At 43.6% G+C, this 22,534-nt stretch overlaps 1 protein-coding gene across 2 annotated transcripts in view; it reads left to right on the top strand.

Annotated features, from left to right (window-relative positions):
* The window catches only part of SLC38A1 (solute carrier family 38 member 1), a 127,865-nt gene that overhangs the window by 51,979 nt on the left and 53,352 nt on the right, over positions 1–22,534 (top strand). For both annotated transcript variants that reach the window (XM_073619961.1, XM_073619962.1), the window contains 2 exons: positions 4,141–4,219; positions 8,554–8,669. In XM_073619961.1, coding sequence (XP_073476062.1) covers positions 4,141–4,219; positions 8,554–8,669 — 195 coding nt within the window. The remainder of the gene's footprint in view (positions 1–4,140; positions 4,220–8,553; positions 8,670–22,534) is intronic.

Raw genomic sequence — 22,534 nt, 5'->3', positions numbered from 1 at the left:
AAAACATAGAGGTGGCCATCAGACAAGATGTCCCAAAAGATGATATCATTAAAGCACTGGAAGAGCTCAAGATCTCAGCTGATTTTGTGGGGGGAAGCGGCCATCAATGCAATAAGGTTTTCGGCTAGAGCCATGTTGCATACAATTATGGCCAAACGGGCCTTGTGGCTAAAACCATGGGCGGCTGATGCAGCCTCTAAGCAGAATTGGTGCAGAATCTCCTTTAATGAAAAGGCACTTTTTGGGGATAGACTTGAAAAGGCGATCTTCTGGGTAACTGGGAGAATGTCAGGTTTACTCCCTCAAGACAAAAGGATGAGACATTCTCTGTTTTTTCCTTCGAAGTTTCAATCTTCCAGTAATAGGAATTTCTCTCAGTTCCGTCAAAATAGAGATCCTAAAAGGAACTGGAGAAGCACTTAAGCCACCTTCTTAAAGTCTAGTAAACAGAGGAGTATTCCCAACTCCCAGGATGGAGCAAAACCCTTTTGACACAAGGCCACCCCAGGGGATTCCGGTCGGAGTCAGGCTAATCCGCTTCTCCGAGGTCTGGGCCAACCATTGCAAAGATCCTTGAGCGGTATCCACCGTCCGTTTTGGGCATTTCTGGACGTTCTCAAATCATCCCCTGCAAGATTTGTTTGCCCTAACAAGAATTCCGGTCTCACCGCAGAAATCAGAAGCACTGCAAAAGTTTCTACTCCTATTACAGGTCCAGCAAGTGGTAGTCCCTGTCCCTCCCTCCGAGAGGTTCACAGGGTTCTATTCAACCCTTTTTCTAATCCCCAAAAAGGATGGGTATTGGAGACCGGTGGTAGATTTAAAACAACTGAATCATTTCATTCATCTAGACACCTTCAGGATGGAATCCTTGCAAACGATCATCCAGATGGTACAACCGGGAGATTGGATGATCTCAGTCATTCTCCAAGATGCCTACTTCCACGTGCCTATCCTCCCTGCCTTCCAAAAATATCTAAGGGTGGCAGTAGGGCACACGCATCTTCAGTTCCAGTGTCTCCCCTTCGGCCTCTGCGCCTCCCCGAGGGTATTCTCGAAGATCCTAATTGCAGTTCTAGCCCCTCTAAGGGAGAGAGGGCTGAGATTTTTTCATTACCTGGATGACATCTTGTTACTAGCTCCCAGCCCGGAACAGCTTCTGGAGCACAAGAAAATCTTGCTGTCCACCCTGGCAAAATTCAGTTGGTTAGTGAATTGGGAGAAGAGTCTTCTTACACCAACCCAGACAATGATCTACCTAGTAGCCTTGTTCAACACCTCGATCGGAACAGTGTGTCTTCCTCCCCAGAAAGTGGCGGCTATTTCCCAGAAGATGATGCATGTCAGATCACTGTCCCACCTATCTGTATCAGGTTGTATGAGTTTAATCGGGACTATGTCGCCTTGTATCCAGATGCTGCCTTGGGCCCATTGGCACCTAAGGTTTTTTAAAGTAGGCTTCCTGTCACAGTGGAAGAAACAGTCGTTGCATCAGTGGATATTCATCTCGATCCTCATGAAGAGAAGTCTTCTATGGTTGACAAAGAAAGATCTGATCTCGAAGCCACGTCATCTGCAGTGCCACTCTTGGACCATACTTACTACCGATGCAAGTTCAAGTGGCTGGGGAGCCCACTGCGATCATCTCACGGTGCAGGGGAAGTGGGACTTTCCCACGGCGGAAATAGTCTCGAACGTCCTGGAGATACGGGTAGCCTATCTAGCCCTAGTGAGTCTGGGGAACCATCTACTACAAACGCTGGTCCTGTTACGCTTGGACAACAGAGCGGCAGTGTCGTATATCCAATGACAGGGGGAATCTCACAGCATCCTTTTGTTGAAGGAAGTGGAGCCCATTATGCTGTGGGCAGAAAGGAACCTTCTGGAGCTAAAGGCAGTCTACCTTCCGGGCCACCTGGACGAGGAGGCGAATTATCTGTCCCAGAACTTTCAAGACAGCAACGAATGGTCCCTTCACCCCTCAATATTCAGCTGGATCATGGGTCTCCAGAACCCCCCAGAAATCGATCTCTTTGCCTCAACAGAGAATGCCAAATTACCAAGGTTCCTTTCACGTCTGCCTAATCCCCGGGCAGAATGAATCAGTGGATGCCCTGTTGAGTTCATGGCAATGCAGGACAGCTTATGCGTTCCCCCCCAAACCTCTAATCTTGAGATTCCTCCTCAGATTTCTGAAAGAGTCAATCGGAGTGGTGGCAATTGTCCCATACTGGCCAAGGAGGGCGTGGTTTCCCTGGGCAGTGCACCTCAGCACTTGTCATCCCTTCAAGATTCCGATCTTACCTCGGCTTCTCACACAAGGGAGATTTGTACACCCAGCAACCCCACAAACTGAATCTTCATGTTTGGATGTTGAGAGGCAAAAATTCCAATCCCTGTGTTGCTCATCGGAAGTAATTTCTACACTGCTGAAGGCCAGAAAACCATCCACAAATTGTGTATACACCAAGATCTGGAATAAATTCAAAATGTTTGCAGCCAGCAGGTGTTCAGACCCCGCGGTCCCTTCTTCTTTGCTGCTCTTAGATTTTCTACAAGCAGGCCTGAACCTTGGTCTCAGTCTAAGTTCCCTGAAGGTTCAGGTGGCAGCCATTTTGGCAGCCACACAAAAGATGGGCAGAAGACATTCTTATCATCCAATTCCTCAGAGCAGTTAAGAAGATTAGGCGGAAAGTAAAACGTGCTTTTCCTGCTTGGGATCTGTCTGTGGTATTGGACACTCTGACAACGTATCCTTTTGCCCCATCAGAATCTTCTTCTCTGTGGAATCTGACGCTCTAGACTGCCTTTTTGATTGCGGTGACTTCAGGTAAAAGAGCCTCGGAGCTACAAGCATTGGGGCAGAGGATGAGCATATATCCTTCTTCCCAGACAGAGTGGAGCTTCAGACAGTTCAAGGATTTGTGCCTAAGGTGTCTTCCTGATCCACTCTCGCGGAAGCTTGGGCTCTACCTACCTTTCCAGATCCACAGTCAGGGTCTTTACACGAATTAGACGTGTCCAGAGTTCTAAGATGTTACCTTCAGGCTACAGCGTCCTTCAGGGCATCAAATAAACTATTCATTCTACTGTGGGGCAAGAATAGAGGGAAGGAAGCAGCCTCAAGAATGATTGCCTCCTGGATTTGCAGACTGATCCAAAGGACATATAGGGCTAGAGGGCTGGATCCTCTGGCAGTTAAAGCCCACTCAATGAGAGCAGTTTCTTCATCTTGGGCGACAAGGGTGAATGTCTCTCTGGAGACGATTTGCAGAGCGGCTACCTGGTCTTCTCCAAACACATTCATGCGACATTATAGAATTGATCCAGGAGCACTCACTTCCGTGGAGTTCGGAAGAAGGACAATTGAATCAGCTCTTATGTTTACGTAATAAAATTTCTTTATGAGCATTACCCACCCAGTTTTTCAGCTATTTATTGAATCACAGGTATGCTGCCATGGAGGCACCAGGAAAATGGAAAATTGTATCATACTTACCGTAATTTTCCTTTCCTGGTGTCTATCCATGGCAGCATGCATGCTTTTATAATATATTCACTATCCTGAGAGGAGGAGCCTGGGGCAGAGCTTATGACAGGTATGCTGCCATGGAAAGGCACCAGGAAAGGAAAATTACGGTAAGTATGATACAATTTTCCGTTTTTATCCATTTTGGATATAGTAAGGCAGGGTCATAACCCCTGTCAGTTTATTTTGTGTAATCTGTGTCCAATTGGGGGGATTTCCCTTCACTTCCTGTACCATAGCCAAAATATGTGAGAGGTAATCCCTGCAAATTAAGAGAATCCCTTGGGGCCCCCCAGGTCACTAGAACTAGATTTCCTCTCTGTTACTTTTCCGGGGACAAAATTTGGCATTTTCTTTTAAACATGACAAATAGAGAGAATTAATCTTCCTAATACATACACAGACAGCAATAAAAACTGTCAGGGTTTTCTAATCCATTTCCATTCTGTCTAAAAAAAAAAAAAAAAAAAAAAGTTTTGCCTTTTATTGTACATTAACTTATCTTTATTCCGTCCATTAAAAAATGGCCAAAAACTTTAATCTTTTTTTATGCAATGCAGGAAAGAGATGCCTATGTCATATATAATAATGCATATTTTCCCTCTTTGCAGTAAATTTATTGCTGACCGTGAAAGTAGAAGAAGTCTTACAAACAGCCACCTTGAAAAAAAGAAATCCTGCGATGATTATGTAAGCCTATATTTAGCTACTTATTATTTGCATACTATTTAGCATCTGTTAGTGGTGTAACATTATATATATTAATTGCCGTTTTTATAGCATACAAACATGCGCATTAGAACTAGAGGCTATTTGGAAAAATACTCTTCTATGGCCATGTACATCTGCAAAGCAATTCAGTTTTACTGTTCTGCTCAGTGGTGTCATAAGGATTGGTGTCACCTGGTGCAGTAAAACATTGTGTCACCCCCCCTTGTGTATCCTGCCCACCGCCCAGCAAGCAGCGCACGGTCAGGGGGCGCACCCCAAACCGGTTTTTGTAAATTATTGTAAAGGGTGGTATAATGGCACGTTAGGGTAGTATAGGGAGGTTAGGGTGATATAGGGCAGGTTGGGGTGGTATAGGGCAGGTTGGGATGATATAGGGCAGTTTGGGGTGGTATAGGTCAGTTTGGGGTAGTATGGGGGGTATAGGTCAGTTTGGGGTGGTATAGGTCAGTTTGGGGTACTATAGGGGTGGTATAGGTCAGTTTGGGGTGGTATAGGTCAGTTTGGGGGTGTTATAGGGCAGTTTGGGGTGGTTTAGAGGGCTGGCATTCGTTCTGAGCATGCAGCACATTTACGGGTGCAGGAACCGCAGGGAAATCATATGGTCAAAAAGACCATGTGATTTCCCTGCGGCCGCGTTTTGGAAAAGGTGCATGTACCCTTTTTTTCAGAAACGCAGGTACAGCGGCCTATTCATTTGAATGGATTGCCTTGCCCGCGCAAACCTGGCCCGCACAAAATGCAGATATGTGAACCTAGGGTAAAACAAAATAGTAATATTACCATAATAATCTTTGAAACTTTTCATTAAATATAACATTTGATGTACCATAACATTCCTAACTAAAAACAGTTATTCCACTTTGAAATCTGTGCCAAATGAATCAATAAAATTGATTTAATGTTTAATGTAAATGTAATAAACATCTTCTACATTGTAATTACATTTTAAAAATCAATAGCATATATTAAACTGAACCCTAGTTAATATTCAAGTTGCCATATTCTTTCTACTTGCATGGAAATTAAGTTGTGCCTGGAGAAATTAGAGCTAACTAGAGAATTTTCCTATAAAATAGACACACACGTCCACCCAGTCATGCTAACATGTATGCATAAATAATGATATATTTACTAATGAGTGTTGTCATTTGACTCGTACAAATATAAAAAAGTAAGGTGATTTTAAAACCTTACTTTTTTTCTTTAAAATAACAAACAAGTTATAATTACCTGCTCTGTGTAATGGTTTTGCACAGATTAGCCCTGATCCTCCTCTTCAAGGGTCCCACGCCAGCTATCCAGGCCCTCCCCCGGCCTTTGAGGAGAGCCTTTCGAGCTTCGGATCAGTAAATATGCCTTGGCCTCACCTGCAAACCTCTATTCATGCATACTGTCTTCAGGGTCTTAAAAACATTGTTCACATGCCCGAGTAGTATAGCTTTGTACTGGGCCGCCGCAAATCTAAGTGCTGCGGATCTTATAGATCCTTGCGCTATGGCAGCATCTCTGACCCCTCTCCTCCTCGCCAATCATAATTCAAAGCCTGAGGTCATTTGCTTTGTGATCCTGGGTCCATCCTTAAGGATGTATTTCTATTATTTCTATATTATGTGTATTTCTTTGTTGCTGTTGGAGATTTTATCTCACTTCCTGTCTGGTAAAACTTTTCTCACCTACACGGCCTGAATCTTGGCCGGCTTAGGAGGAACCGTCTGAGATTCGAACCTTTAATGGGCAGGCTGAATGTTCCAAGTTGATCGATCGATCAACTTGGGTACAACCAGTCTGCTAGATTATCTTGCGATTATTGCTAGCGGTTTCTATAGCTGCTAGCGATAATTACTGTCTTCTCTCGGCTGGGACGGCTCCCCCGCCCTTCCCTGCCCCTCATCAGTAGAAGACAATGGCCCGGCTGAAAGAATTCCCGCATTAGCACTATCTGTGTTGATGGGGGGATAGAGCAAATTTCTTTCCTGCAACCCGTGGTTGCAGGTAAGAAATTTGCTCCCTGTATGGCCAGCCTAAGTGAGTGTAAAGGTACATTCTCTAACAGAGCCCCAGATAGTAGTAAAAACCTGACAGAGGTTCCAATCCTTCCCAGCTGTATCCCCAACTAAGGAAAATGTTTCAAAATTTGAACAGGAAAACATTAGAACAGGGAGGCATTCATGTAAGCGGAAATGTTATGGTTTGGGGTTGCTTTGCTGGTTCAGGGCCAGGAGAGCTTGCAGTCATCATGTCAACTATGAATCATGCTTTATATCAAAGTGTGCTGAATGAGAATGTGGGACCATCTGTCTGAAAGTTGAATTTGAAATGAAAATGGATCTTTTAACAAGATAATGATTCAAATCACGCTCTCAAATCTACCATACTCAAAAAGAAGCAAATTGAAGATTATGGACTGCACTCTTCAAAGCACTTATTTTAATCCTATTGAAATGTCGTGGGGCTTTAACAGGCAGTTCATCCTAGGAAACCCATAAACCCTTCAAACTGAAGGATTTTTGCATGAAGGAGTGGACAAAAAATGTGACTGAATTGGTGTCAGAGACTGGTACAGTTATGCAAAACACTTACAAGAATCCACTTCTTATAATAGGGGTGTAGTGCTACTCCTATAGGTGCCACTAGTAATAGCTGGTTCTTTCCAAATAGTACAGAGGCGGTCCAGCACCACAAGCACCACCACAAGCACCACCACAAACACCACAGTCCCTGCACACCAGCTCCAATAAGTCTGTCTAGTGCCGCGTACACATGAGCGGACTTTCTGGTAGAAAAGGTCTGACGGAACGATTCCGTCAGACATTCCGATCGTGTGTGGGCTTCATCGGACCTTCATCGGACCTTTTCTGTCTAAAATTCCGACGGACCTAGAAATAGAACATGTTTCAAATCTTTCCGTCGGACTCGATCCCTATTGAAAAAAATGTTTGTCTGTATGCTAGTCCGACGGACCGAAAACGACGCAAGGGCAGCTATTGGCTACTGGCTATTGAACCTCCTTTTTTTAGTCCGGTCGTACGTCATCACGTTCGAAAGGATCGGACTTTGGTGTGATCGTGTGTAGGAAAGTCCGTTTTGTCGGAACTCCGTCGAAAAGTCCTTCGGACTTCAGTTCGACGAGAAGTCCGCTCGTGTGTACGTGGCATAGGGGATATCATCTTTTTGAAATGTATTGCTTGAAGAACTTTAAACAGGAGAGGGGTTTGGGCATGGGATACTCCAAAACGATTGCACGGTAACAGGACACTCTTCAGTAGGCTTGCATACACAGGTTCCACTGGGGACACAGGGGAATGGCCAGTAATCTAAGACCCTTTTAGAGCTGTCTCAGTCCATAGCTACCTCTAGCACTTACATACCAAAAGCACACAGTCACCAGGAATCATGATTCAAGTTCAGGACTCCCAAGTCTCTAGGACAGCTGCACACCTTCCAGCTTCCTCTGGACACAGCCCAGTGAGGGAGACAATCCTTCTCCAGACCAGATCTGTTATGGTGAAGTCCTACAGCCAGCTCCTCAGACGGTAATTTTAGGTTTGCAGCTCTGCCACAGCTGAGGCCTCAAAGAACAGCTACAGTCCACAGGCTGCCTCGGGGGGGGGGGGGGGGCAGCAGTCCCAGAGGCTCTGGAACCCTCCCTGTAAGAGAAAAGAACAATCTCTGGAGGGCTCCATGCTAATTATAACCTCCCCAGCCACCTTCTGGACACTTCCCCCAGGGATTAACTAGGGCATGATAAATATTCACACTGGTCATCTGACTCTCCCAGCCTCATATTCTGGAAACTTCTTCCAGAAGCAGGGGTAAGCAGTAAAGCTCTGTCAAAGCCTGTGTAACCCTGAACAGACCAGGGCAAACAATCACTGCTCCCTTGACTGCTGAAAGAGCCAAAAATGAAAATGTCCTAGCATCCTATGCTAGGAGTGTGCTACATGGGCAATACCAGCTTTTGATGCCAGGGGTGTACTTACTTTTTCAACACTACACCATTACATTTATTTTTATTTTAAAAATTGCTGAAAATGACCATTTGCCTTTTATTCAGGTTTAAATGGGGATCTAATGTCATTTGTTCAAATATGTTGAAAAAGTCAACAATTTCAATGGGATGTACTTACTTTTTTACTTGTCTGTAACTGTTGTTCATGATAGCAGCCAATCTGGTTCGGATATGATTTTATCTCTACTCGGCATTAAAGCATATGTATGATATTTTATTTATAATATACCTGTATATAAACAGACAAGTACTTTTATTAATTGCAAGCATTACTTGTTCACAGAGTCCGGGCACAACTTCTATTGGAATGTCTGTGTTTAACTTGAGTAATGCTATTATGGGCAGCGGAATCCTCGGTTTAGCGTTTGCTTTGGCAAATACAGGAATTGTACTATTTGTGTAAGTAATGACCTTTATTACCATCTAAAAACTGTTTTAACATAATGTCAATGCTTATTTATAGTCTGTTTATTAGGATTTCTTATGCAGTGCTATGTGATACCATTATGAAAGCTATATACATAGGTGTACACACAGGGTATGCCAGGGGTTTCTAGGCACACCCAAATCACCCCGTGTGGTACAGATTTCTCCTGCTTCCTGGCGCCCCCTGTCTCCCCCTGCAGTGCTGCCAGCTAAATATTTCATTTACCAGCCCCTTCCTTTTCTGAATGAACATCGTGAGTGATCTGTACCAGTGGCCCCTGTGTTCATTCTTAACCGAAGCATAGTAAACAATGCCACTCAGCACAGAGCACTTCCCATTTCTTCACTGTCCAGTGCAGCTGAGGCTGCAGAGAGGGGGACTGGGGAAGCTTTGTCCTCAGTCCCTTTCTCTGTCTCAAAAGTGAGACCTCAGGGGTCTGTTTAGACCAGGGGTAGGCAACCTTAAAGTGGTGGAGATCTACCTGAACAACATGGGAGAAATCAAAGATCACCGGGCACAATTAAAAAGTAAGGCCGTTTTGAAGAAAACTTGGGGCCAATTCACTCCGGGATCACACAGTACTGCGGAATACACTCCTGTGCATTTCCCACGTTTTCCCCGTGTGGTGCATTTTGACAGCCCAATAATTTGAATGGGCTGCAGATCACACTAGAATGCAGAAAAAGTAATGCATGCATTACTTTTAACAGCACACTGCAGCAAACAGCATAGTACTGCAAAACCATGCAATATGGTGCCCACAAATGCACTGCATTTGCGATCTGTATTTGCTCACCGGCAGTGCGGGAATGCATGTTTCCTGCGCACCACATTCTTTTGTGAACTGGCCCTTAAAAAAATATAATAATACAAATGTTAATGTAAAAATATGAACTTATCCAAGTCAGGAGTAACTAAAGTTCACAGGTTAGGACTATATAGCCCAGCATTACAGGTCAGAAGTATATAGACCAGCATTCACAGATCAGGAGTATATAGCCCAGCATTACAGGTCAGAAGTATATAGCTCAGCATTCACAGATCAGGAGTGTATAGCTGAGCATTACAGATCTGAAGTATATAGCCCAGCATTCACAGATCAGGAGTATATAGCCCAGCATTACAGGTCAGAAGTATATAGCCCAGCATTCACAGATCAGGAGTATATAGCTCAACATTACAGATCTGAAGTATATAGCCCAGCATTCACAGATCAGGTGTATATAGCCCAGCATTACAGGTCAGGAGTATATAGCTCAGCATTAACAGATCAGGAGTATATAGCTCAGCATTAACAGGTCAGGAGTATACAGCCCAGCATTAACAGATCAGGAGTATATAGCTCAGCATTAACAGGTCAGGAGTATACAGCCCAGCATTAACAGATTAGGAGTATACAGCCCAGCATTAACAGGTCAGGAGTATACAGCCCAGCATTAACAGATTAGGAGTATACAGCCCAGCATTAACAGGTCAGGAGTATATATCCCAGCATTAACAGGTCAGAAGTATATAGCCCAGCATTCACTGATTAGGAGTACATAGCCCAGCATTACAGGTCAGGAGTATATAGCTCACCATCAACAGGTCCGGAGTATACAGCCCAGCATTAACAGGTCTTAACAGCTCACTATTAACAGGCCCAGAGTATACAGCCCAGCATTCACAGGTCAGGAGTATATAGTCCAGCATTACAGGTCAGGAGTTTATAGCTCACCATTAACAGGTCAGGAGTACACACACCAGCATTAAAGGATATCTAAAGGTGGGTGTTTTTTTAAACAAACATGTCATACTTACCTCCTCTGTGCAGTTGGTTTTGCACAGAGTGGCCCCGATCCTCCTCTTCTGAGGTCCCTCAGCTGTGCTCCTGGCTCCTCCTCTTCTCGAGTGCCCTGTTGGAGAGCCGCTCTCCCTCTGGGCACTTGTGCGGGCGCGCTCCTGTGTCCTGCTGCTGCGTTTATTGACACAGACAGCAGGACTCAGGCCCCCCCGGCTCCCCACAAGGCAGGAGTAACTAAAGTTCACAGGTCAGGAGTATATAGCCCAGCATTACAGGTCAGGCATACATAACTCACCATTAACAGATCAGGAGTATATAGCCTAGCATTAACAGATCAGGAGTATACAGCCCAGCATTGACAGATCAGGAGTATACAGCCCAGCATTGACAGATCAGGAGCATATAGCTCAGCATTAACAGATCAGGAGTATATAGCTCAGCATTAACAGATCAGGAGTATAAAGCTCAGTATTCACAGATCATGAGTACACAGCCCAGCATTAACAGATCAGGAGTATATAGCCCAGCATTAACAGATCAGGAGTATATTGCACAGCATTAACAGATCAGGAGTATACAGCCCAGCATTAACAGATCAGGAGTATATTGCCCAGCATTAACAGATCAGGAGTATATAGCCCAGCATTAACAGATCAGGAGTATACAGCCCAGCATTAGCAGATCAGGAGTAGATAGCTTAGCATTAATAGATCAGGAGTATACAGCCCAGCATTAACAGATCAGGTGGAGTATATAGCCCATCATTAACAGATCTGTTAATATACAGTTGTAAGGCTGAACTTGCATTGGATTTGCATGAAAAAGGTGCCGGAAGTATTATTTGCGATCCGATTCCTGTCCGCATTCACAGTTCGCACTGCGAGCTGCGAACCATCTGGGGTGCCATTAACTTTGTATTGACACCGGCAGCGGTTCGCAGAGGGCAGTGTGAACTGCCTGCGAGGGAGATGTGGGAACTGGCACTGGAATCGCACTGGTTCCTGCATTGCATATGTGTGAACTCAGGCTCAATCAGTTATTATAAAGCAGTTATTATATATATATATATATGATATGTATAATAAATGATATGTAATAGTAAATTGTCATGCCAGTTTCAAGTCACTGTCAAATAATCCTATGGACATATAGCAATAAATAAATATTTATCTGAAATAAAGAACCTTGAATGTATGCTTGCAAACAAGATGCAGTAACAAAAACAGTAAAGATAACTTTCATGCCAGTTTAATGCATCTGCAGGGAGCTACAAGCTAGGGACATGGCTCCCTCTCATAATTAATTTATGGTCTGCTGCAGGATCTGACAGATGTAGTGCAATATATATGTAAAGAAACTGTTCATGTAACCAAAATTCCAATTACATTAAGCTCACAACACGCACATCCCAAGTGTTACCCAAAATCCAGTCAGCAGTTATAGAACTCCAGGCATTATCTTCTTAAGTTGCTTGGAGGTGCTGAAAGTAGTAGTCCTTACTACATACAGTGATAGCTGTGATCCTTTGGGCGCTGCGGTGTCACTTTCACAGCATAGCTGCCATTCAGCGATTATTTCTTTTCTATTTTCAGTGAATAAAATGCGCTCTCTGATTCGACAAGGTCGAGAGGAGGGGGTGGATTATTTACAATCTTCATCTCATCCATTCATAGAACACCTTGTATTCACTGAAAAAAATACAGAGCGTTCTCTGAACAGCAGTGGTGCTGAGTGAGTGACCCCCTTGTATCACTGTGCCGAGGGGAAGCCGCTGGAGCAGCACCTGCAAGATCATGGCTATCACTGTATGTAGCACAGCCTACTACATTTATTTTCAGCATAACCACTGACCATCCAGACCAATGTAGGTGTGCAAAAAAGATAATTCCTAGAATTCTGCTTTAATCTCTTAACAGGCAGTCATAATAGTAATGAGTATTAGAGCTAGATGGTAAAGTTAACACATTTACATTCTGCAAAGCATTTCAAAGACACAGCTCTGTGTGAAGATGTGTTTTTTTAACCTCTAGAAGATTAAAAATAACTCATTTGCAGAATTCGATTTAATTTTGTTGTTTCCTTTTTTTTTTTTTTCAGTATAAAAATAAGTAAGGAGTCTAAGTACAGTATAATATGCTTAAAAGTAAAGATCTGTGTTTGTTCCAAGCATGTTTAAATTCACTTAACTATTGATTGACTACCTCTGTTGGAAGTCTGCTCCAAGTGTCAACTACTCTTTGGGTGAAATAATATTTTGTAGTTTGAGGTCATGCCCCTGTGTAGACATGTGCAGTTCGTTTCGTTCCCAAATGAAATTCAGACACATTTTCCAGTTACACTAGTACCGAATTTAAGCGAATCCGAAGTAACGGGAAAAAAATCGGATGAAATTCGAATTCAATTCAATTTTGAATAGTTTTCAAATTCGAATCGTTTTCATTTTGTTTTTCAATTTCCAAAAAGAAAAAAAAGTAGAATTGAAAATAAAGGAATTTAATAGAAAAAAAATAGAATAGAATAGAATAAAAAAAAAGAATAGAATAAGATAGAAAGAATATAACCATCTTCTGATTTCAAATTCAAATAGAATAGATTAGAATTTAAATACATAAGAAAAGAATACAATAGAAAAGAATAGAATAGAAGGTAATGGAAAAGAAAAGAATAGAATTTAAAAAAAAAATAGAATAGAATAGAAAGAATATAACCATTTCCCAAAATTCAAATAAAATCAATAAGAATTTGAATAGAATAGAAAAAATAGGTTAGAATAGAATAGAAAATAACAGAATAGTATAGAAAAAAAAACAGAATAGAATAGAATAAAACTAATATAACCATCTTCCGAAATTCAAATTTTGAACAGAATAGAATAGAATAGAAAAGAATAGAGTAGAAAAGAATAGAATAGAATAACAAATAGAAACAGAATAGAATTAAAAAAACAATAGAATGGAATAGAAAGAATATAACCCTTTCCCAAAATTCAAAAATAATAATTTCAAATTTGAATAGAATAGAAAAGAATAGATTAGAATAGGAAATGGTTATATTCTTTCTATTTTGTTGTTTTTTTTTCTATATTTTTCTGTTGTTTTCTATTTTATTTGTTTCTATTCTATTCAAATTCTAATTGATTCTATTTGAATTTTGGGAAAAGGTTATATTCTTTCTATTCTATTCTATTTTTAATTATATCCTTCTGTATTCTATTCTTTTCTATTTGAATTTTGGAAGATGGTTATATTCTTTTTATTTTAGTCTATTCTTTTTTATTCTATTCTGTTTCTTTCTATTCTATTCATTTATATTCTGTTCTTTTCTTTTCTATTCTATTTTGTTCTGTTTTACTCTATTATATTCATTTTTTTTATTTTCTGTTATATTCTTTTCTATTGTATTATATTTTTTTCTATTCTATTCCTTTATCTTCTTTTCTATTTTATTCTCTTTGGAAATTGGAAAGAAAATCGAAAATTATTTCAACTGAAAAACTTCAAATTCAAAAACTTTTCGAATTTAAAAACTTTCCGAATTTGAAAACTATTCGAATTCTAATTCCAAAAATCCACTTGAATACGAATGATCAAAACAAATTCCGAAAATGGATTAAACAGATTAAACTAATTTATGTAAATAACTAATCGAAACATAACAATTTTTTTTGTTCTGCACATGTCTGTGATCCTGATCTTAGCTTCATATTCAAAAATGCTCTTGAATCTTTTAATGTATTTAAATCTATGTAGCACCCTCTAGCGAGTGTGCTAGGTGTACCTAGTTCAGTTGTTAGTGTAGGCAAGTTGGTTTGGCTGAAAGCCAGGTCTGGGTTGAATCTGGGTCAGGGATTAGTGACTCAGGGAAGCTGGATGACTAATTCAGACAGCTCTTCTGTTTTCTGGAAGCTTGGAGATGCTTCCAGATGTAGTGGGTGGAGGCTAGGAGGCCCCAGCCAATCCCCAGCAAATGGGTTTGCAGGGGGCAGGCCACTTCATAAATAGCCATGAGTCATGCCAGCAGGGGCAGTTGGGTGGAAGATGGAGATGGAGTGCTGAGAAGGCTGTCGGTGGCCCTTGGGGGGGGTAACTTCGGGCCTGGGGCTTGGGTGCTGGAAGGACATCCCAAAACACATGGAGGAAGCCCTTCCTGGAGGCATGGGAGCAAGGAGAGCACAGTAGGAGCAGGTCAGCAAGTCCAGGAGATCTGGGGAGTGTTCAGCCTGGAGGACTGTGGAGAGAGTGTCAGTCTGAGAGGACTCTGGGGAGAAGTTAGCCAGAAGGGCTAGTGAAAGTGGCAGCTGCAGCCAGGCAGGTTGGCAGTGCCTGAAGAGGTGGTGCTGGGATCAGTGACCACAGAAAGGAAGTGCTGGGAAAGTGTGAGCTGTGTCACCCTATCTGTTCTTCAAGAATGGGGGCTACAAGTCCAAGCCTGTAATGGGCCTTTGCTACAAAACCACAACAGGGTGACATGGCTGGGTTTCTGCAAGCAAGAGTGTGCTGGAGGAAGAAGAGGAGATGTATATAGAGACTGTACATAGGAGAAGTTGTCCTTGAAGTTTGTTTGAAGTCAAGTGGGCGTCCCATAAACTACCATCCCTATCCAAGTTTATCACCCTCAATAAAACAATAAAAAAACAAAGTCACAGACTGTTATCTGACTCTGGAGTGCCTGTGGAAATTCAAAATACCTGGCTGTGCAGGGTGGGGGATCCCATTCTACTTGTGGCCCCTTAGGGGGAGCGCTACATCTACATGCACATGGGTGCATTTGCCCGTACAACGTAAACATTCTATGTGTTTTTGGTGCTGTACTAGTGCTGCTTACAGTCACACTTCGACGTGAATGGGTGGAGGCAACTGTACGCAGCTAGGTGCTGCTATTAACATAAAGTAGCGCATGCGCACATATATAATGTCCTGAATGCAGGCAGTGTGCGTTTACTATGGTTTTTTTTGTTTTGACATCAATATTACCAGTGTTTTTATGGAATCTTTACATCTTACTGTATAACTAAGGAAGGAAAACAATTCTGTTGTAAGATAGCACTGTACTGAACTGGTCATAGGAGATGCTATCTGTCAGAAAACTGTGACCTTACGGTTAAAAAAAATTAGTTAAATGTGTTCTCTATTTTCTTTCTTTCTCTTGTTAATCTGGTACTATAGTAAAAACTGCTATTTGTTTTGTCCTCGCAGCCTTGATTTGCACTGTAGAGACACAGACGGCAAGAAAGCTTTAGCTTTAGCTTTGTGTTTTAGAGGAAAATCCAGATTATAGCATTGACCTGAAAGAATATATGTTGATTGAATTGTAGGGTGTGATTTACTGGTCATCAAAATGTCATGTTGGGACAGGGTTGCTATAACACGACCCAAAAAAAGCATGCTGTATATCCCAGACTAGTTAAGCCCAGTAAAAGCCCTGTAAAAGCCTTGTAAAAAAAAAACCTGACAGCTCAGGTTGGAGCTGCTGTACTAACAGTCCGATGTTAGTACAGCGATATCCCCTACTGTTCTATTGTGTTCTGGCAGGGGGATGACACCCCCGCCAGAACACTCCGGTTAGTGCTCCCAGCCGGTGGTTGAGAGCACTGTGTGATGTCATCACACAAATGGGTAATGACAAGCTGTTGGCAGAAAATCCGACCGTTTGTATGCTCCATTGGACAATTGTCAGATTTTCCGCAGACAAATGTCTGTTGTCAGATTTTCTGAGCGTGTGTACACAAGTCTGTCGGACAAAAGTCGAAAGTACAAACACGCATGCTCGGAAGCAAGGATGAGCTGGAAGTGGTCGGTCTTGTAAACTAGTGTTTGTAATGGAGAATTAACATTCGTGACGTGGCAAATTATGAAATCTCAAAATGCAGCGCACAATTCTCTTCTTCTTTAATGGGATAATAAAGAAGCTGCTTTGCTGGTGATACTGATGGAGTTACTGTATGGCAAATGTATTTTAAAAGGCTTTTATTTTCTAGTGATATCAAGAATAATATTATTATGCTTTTTTTTTTTTTTTTTTTGGGCAAGTTACCACAACACCATTATCCCATAGTTTTTAAGATCAAATATACAACTATGTTGGTGTTTCTTGTCAATTTTACATTGTATTTTTTTAAATGTAACTGCCTACTCCCAAACTGTCATTTGAAGAGTAAAAAAACACATAGCCAAGTATTATTCTACACAATTTTTTTATTGTGCATTAAAAAAAGAAAACACATAAAATTAGACATGCTATCTGCCAAAATATACCAAAAAGTGCATTCTATGCATCCAAAAATATAGAAAATATACCAAATCAAATCATTATTCAACCAAAAAATAAAATAAAAGCCTCATGCAGGTGTCCTGCTTCTTAATATAGGGGGTCAACAATGCCAGGAGTTGGTGAAAGCAGGGGTCCGTCATCCGGAGGTAATTCAGAAAATCATCCAGATTATTCTCCTGGAGCTCCCGCAGAAAAGGCATATGACATAATTGGTCACGATTAATAAAGCAACCAATTTTTGGTCCAAGAAATCCTCCTTCTCCTGTTCCTGGACTGGACTTGGGTCAAAGCAATAACTCTAAGGCCAATAAATAGCACCTTATCTCCTCCAATTCCGCAACATGTTTGATAAACGGCTATTCACTGTTAACCGATCCGCCAGACGAATGTCGCCACGGATCGGATGTCAGTGGGTGTCAACTGACACATGTCCATTGATATCCGCCGCTCCATAGAGTGCAATGGGTGGTCTGATCGGTCCGCCCGTGTGAAATGGGCCTTAGAGAGATTTACCTCACTTCTTGTCACAGACAGAAAAGATGGGAGAACTACCTGCCGCTATGCAGCTTTTGATGAACTGTAAAAATCAAGGTCACACAACCAGTCCTAATGAGACATTATAAATCAGGGGGTACTCATTCACCAGGTTCCACCTTTACCTGTGTAGCACTCACTCCCAAAAGGGCCAACTGAATGGTCTTTCCCATACTAGCATATTCGCAGCCAAGCACACAGCAACAGCGACTCTTTTGCTTAATGTTCAGGGATTTTTTTATTTTTTGTAGATTTATTGCTGATCAAACTTGGATGGGGGTTGAGGGAAGCTGTGGGATACTTCAGTAGCAGAGTATAATGATAAGAGGACACTCTTCACTATATCAAAGCTTTTTAGCACAGTCCTTCTAGTAACAGCCAGAGGATTGTACAGCACTAAGATTCTATAGTAAATGTCCTTATACAAGCAGGCACTGACACCAGTGCTCATAGATAACAGCAGCATACAGTACAGAACTCAGATCTGTACTCACAATGTTAAGCTGTCTGCCACCCAGCATTCACTGGTCTGAACTCCCAATGTCCTTGGTACTGTCCACAGATCTGTACTCTAAGGCTAGGGTCACACATATGCAAACTGGATGCAGGTTACATGTGTGAACCCTGCCTTAATGTCCTTGGAGCTGTTTGCCACACAGCATCCACAGGTCTGTACTCACAATGTCATTGGCATTGGAGCTGTCTGCCACCCATCATCCACAGGACTGTACTCTCAATGTCTTTGGAGCTGTCTGACATCCATCATCCACAGACTGTACTCTCAATGTCCTTGGAGATGTTTTCCAGCCATCATCCACAGGACTGTACTCTCAATGTTCTTGGAGCTGTCTGCAAGCCATCATCCACAAGTCTGTACTCTCAATGTCCTTGGAGCTGTCTGCCACCCAGCATCCGCAGGTCTATAATGGCAATGCTCTTGCAGCTGTCTGCCACCCAGCCTCTACAGGTCTGTACTCACAATGTCCGTGAAGCAAGTTCAAAGATTCTCAAGAAATAGGCCAACCGGTTCTGCCACAGTCAGGACCTTGATGAACACATGCAGAACTTCAGCTGGGCTACCTGGAAGGGTAGCAGTCCTGCAGACTAGGGACATCTCCTCCTGGACAAGAACAGGGCAGCTCCAGGCTTTAGAAAATTTATGCTCACTTCCAGCCACCATCTGGGCACCCTCCTCCAGGGATTGACTGAGATGTCATAAATATTCAGCTACTGATTTGTTTCATCCAACCTACTATATTCCAGAATCCTTCAGAAGGCAGGGGGAAGCAATCAAACCTGCAGGCAGTGAAACTCAGAACAGTCCACAGCAATCACACAGTGCTCCACTGATTACAGAGCAGCCAACAAAAATATATTTACCTAAACACCCTAGCAACCTATTGTGGAGAGTGCTACATCCGAAAGTTCAATTTCGAATGGACTGGCTCTTTCATTATACACAGCAGCTAAACAGAGCTTAGTGGTCTAGACTGATCAGGCTTGAATGATAAAGATGTCAGGGAAAGCACCATATCGAAAGTTACCTAAATCTATTATAAATCGACTTCAATATATTAAAAACACTGCAGCCAGAATCCCGGCTAGGTAAACCAATGAACTGATCCAAGAAGCATCAGAAAGTCTACTCTACCTATAGTCTGTTGTTTTTACAATTACTTGCAGATAGTCTGACCACACTTTTCACATTTTTCTGGCATAGAGTGAAACTTATTGTCACATTTTCCTTTCCTGTCCCGCCTTCATCTCATGCTGCACTTTTCTTGAGAGGAGCATCAGTGGTCTCAGAAAAGGCCCCATTTCCTTTGTTGCAGTGTGTTAATGTGTATTTTTTATTTATTTTTTGCATTAATGTGCATTGTATTAAGACACACCATTCATTTTGCAATGAATGAAAAAACAAGTCTACACAATTTTTATAATACAGCATACCACAGTGCATGATAATATTGTGCATTGTACGAAAATGTCATTAGGATGCCAATCACGATGAACTGCACAGCACAGCAAGACACACACAATATACCCATGCATTAACTTGTGTTGTGGTATCACGCATTATACTGCATATTACTGCAACTCATATTTTTTTTATTGTGGCCTGTAAACCATGAACTACTGGCATGTATTTTAATAAACACAAAGTCAACACCCTGCACAAGAGGAAGGGCAGGGTGAAGGCAGGGAAGCTATAAAGTTGTTTGAGTAAATTTAATGGCAACATTTCCTGTTTCCCTAGTGTGTATCAATATTAAATAACAAATAGTTGTAACATTGGCCAGATCATTTAGATAAAAACCTGAAGTCATATTACAGGCTCTGCAGATTTTGTCACAATGTAAATACATAACTATAAAATATCATACCCTCATGTACTGTCTTCAGTGACTGTAATGCATGTTCAGGACCAGATTTCTGCCAGCAAAGGTCACAGTCTTGGACAACAGGACTGCATTCAGTGGCACACAAGGCAGCCACCTGCGGATGTGGTTGGCTATTGGTAAGGCCCTTTGCACACTGGATGTCTAGCCCCTTTGTTTTCAATCTTGGCATCTAGTCCATCCAGAAAGCACAGGTATGGCATCCAGCCCTGCCGCCTGCAGCCTGTTAAAGTTTATGGAAGAATACCTGTGCTCCAGGCATTTGTCCCTGAATGCCTAGGGCCCTACATGTGAGTACCACTTGGTACAACCATCAGCCTCATACAGCCCAGCATATTTCAGCCTGCCATAGACTTTGACAGGCTGCAGGCAGCAGGGCAGGATACTGCATCTGTGCCTCCTGGGCCACTAAAACACCAGGATTGGAAGCACAGGGGTTAGGTGCTCAGTGTGCAAAGGGCCTAACAAACGTCCAGATTGCTGCCCTGCATGCTGATGCACTTGTAGGTGCAGCCTATGTAGAGTGATTCACAGTAGACAGTGCACACATATCCTTTATATAGGTTTTGAGCAAGCTGTGCTGAAGTGACAAAGAAACTGTTGTTAGCACAGGTATATAGTGATACAAAGCAACTATATATAACTAAATATATATGGAATTAAATATATTGTCAGGTGTGGTACTGGGGGAAGGCTTCAGTTAGCGGGGGTAATGTCCTTTAGTGGAATACACAGGATAATTCAGCAGCCTTCACTGGCTGCACACCTTTGTATCAATTACTAGAGCATATGTTGTGAAGGAACCTTACCTAAACTATCCCTCATCGGCTGGAACCTCTCCCTAAACTACAGACTTTCCCTCACAAGCAGGTTACTGTCCCTATCCATCCACTCGCCAGAAGCGTGCCAAAAATTACATGGGGTCCCCTATTTAAAAGCTTCCCTCACTCAAGATGGCCACTAAAGTCTCTCAAGAGTTCTGTGTCCAATCACACCATTTACCTCTCTCAAGGCACTAAACGGAGTTTTGGAGGTTCAGTCCACACTGTGCGGGCTGGTGGCGGGTGTGGGAAACACACCCAGAACCACCCACAGTTAAATCACGCTGCTCTTAGGAGACACACAGAGCTTCCATTCATTCTGAATGGTATCCCTACGCATCACAGCCCGCAGCGTGTTTACGCTGCTGGAACCGCAGGGAAATCGCATAGTCAAAAAGACCATGCAAATTCCCTGCGGCTGTATTTTTGAAAAGGTGCACACACTAAGTTTTGCAAAAAAATAAGCTGCTGTGCCCACACAAACACGGGCAGCGCAGCCCGCATTGGTGTGAACCGAGCCTGAGGGACCCCTTCTAATACAAGGCTCCCCTCACCATGCAATAATAAGACTAGGCTACCCAGGGGCGTAACTAGAAATAGCAGGGCCCCATAGCAAAATGTTGTATGGGGCCCCCCTGCATACAGCCCCCCCCCCCCCCCAGCTGCCCTAGTGTTAATGCAGCGTGACCTGTGCCCCATGCAGCGTGATCTGTGCCCCATGCAGCGTGACCTGTGCCCCATGCAGCGTGGCCTGTGCCCAATACAACCTGGTCTGCCTGTGCCCCATACAGCCCCACCTATGCAGAGGAAGAGGCAAGCCACCCGGATCAGCAGAGAGCGGGATTGCCTGCTGTAATAGCTTTCATTTGAATTTCCTGTCTTCCCGGGGCTCATCGTCACATAGCCCCACCTCTTGGCCCGACGCCTTTCATGACGTCACATGTCCCGCATTGGATCGGCGTTCTGTCTATCAAAGGCACCGGGCCAAAAGGTGGAGCTATGTGGCGTGACCCCCGGGAACACTGGAAGTTCTAATGAAAGCTCTTACATCGGGCAATTCAGCTCTTTGCTGATACGGACAGCTCGCCTGTCAGAGAGGTTACCTGGTTGGGCGTCGTTGCGTGCCGGGGCGCGTTGGTGCGCGCATTCCTGTGGGTGCTCGGGCGCCTGCCTCTATGGGCACTGATGTTAGCATTCCAGCTGGCCGTGGTGGACGCGGTGGTGCCTGGGCGTGCGCGTTCGCGTTTTAGCGTGCGTCCGTCTATGGGCGCTGCTATGTGTTTGCCTGGTGGTGCTGGTGGGCGCGCTGCTGTCCGGGGGCGTGCTCGGGCAGGTGCGCGGGCACCTGGGCGTAACGGCGCGCACACGGGCGCGGCGTTTGGCGCCAATCAGCCTATTTAGGCCTTCCTCCCCCTCTGATCGGTGCTGCCTGATCAACAGCTCTGTGCCTAGTTCCCGTTGCCTGTTCCTTGTACCTGTGTTCCAGTTTTCCGATCTGTTGACGACCCGGCTTGCCCTTGGACTCTCCTGACTTCCGCTTGCATCTGCCTGCATCCGACCCCGGCTTGTTTGACCCCCGCTTCTGCCTGCTCCTCCTGCACCTCTGCTGCCTGTTGCCGAACCCTGCCTGTGTATTGACCTGTCTATAGCTCCTGCTCAGCACCTGTTGCCTGTGCCTTGTTTACCTTCTGCTGTTTGGAGACTTCTAGCTTCTGGAATCCGGACTCCTGCACAGGCTCTCATACCACTCCGTACTCGTGTGCTTCTTGTCTGCTCTACCAGGGGCCGCGAGTCGGATACGTAAGGGAGCCTACCCTCTGCCCAAGCGGACTCACCGGTCTGGTAAGTGAGAGACCTGACATCGCCTCTTCCTTTCCTCTCTCTTCCCCTGGCTGGGAGACTGTGCCAGTGGTGCTCTTATCCTCACTGGGCCCCACTCGGCTGCGGGCCCCATAGCGCCGCATGGGTCCCTATGGTGGTAGTTATGCCCCTGAGGCCACCCACAGGTGGAAAGGCTAGCTGCACCTGCC

This window comes from Aquarana catesbeiana, linkage group LG03, assembly GCF_042186555.1.
Source record: "Aquarana catesbeiana isolate 2022-GZ linkage group LG03, ASM4218655v1, whole genome shotgun sequence".
Lineage (NCBI taxonomy): Eukaryota > Metazoa > Chordata > Amphibia > Anura > Ranidae > Aquarana > Aquarana catesbeiana.
This window is presented reverse-complemented; position numbering and strand designations above follow the sequence as displayed.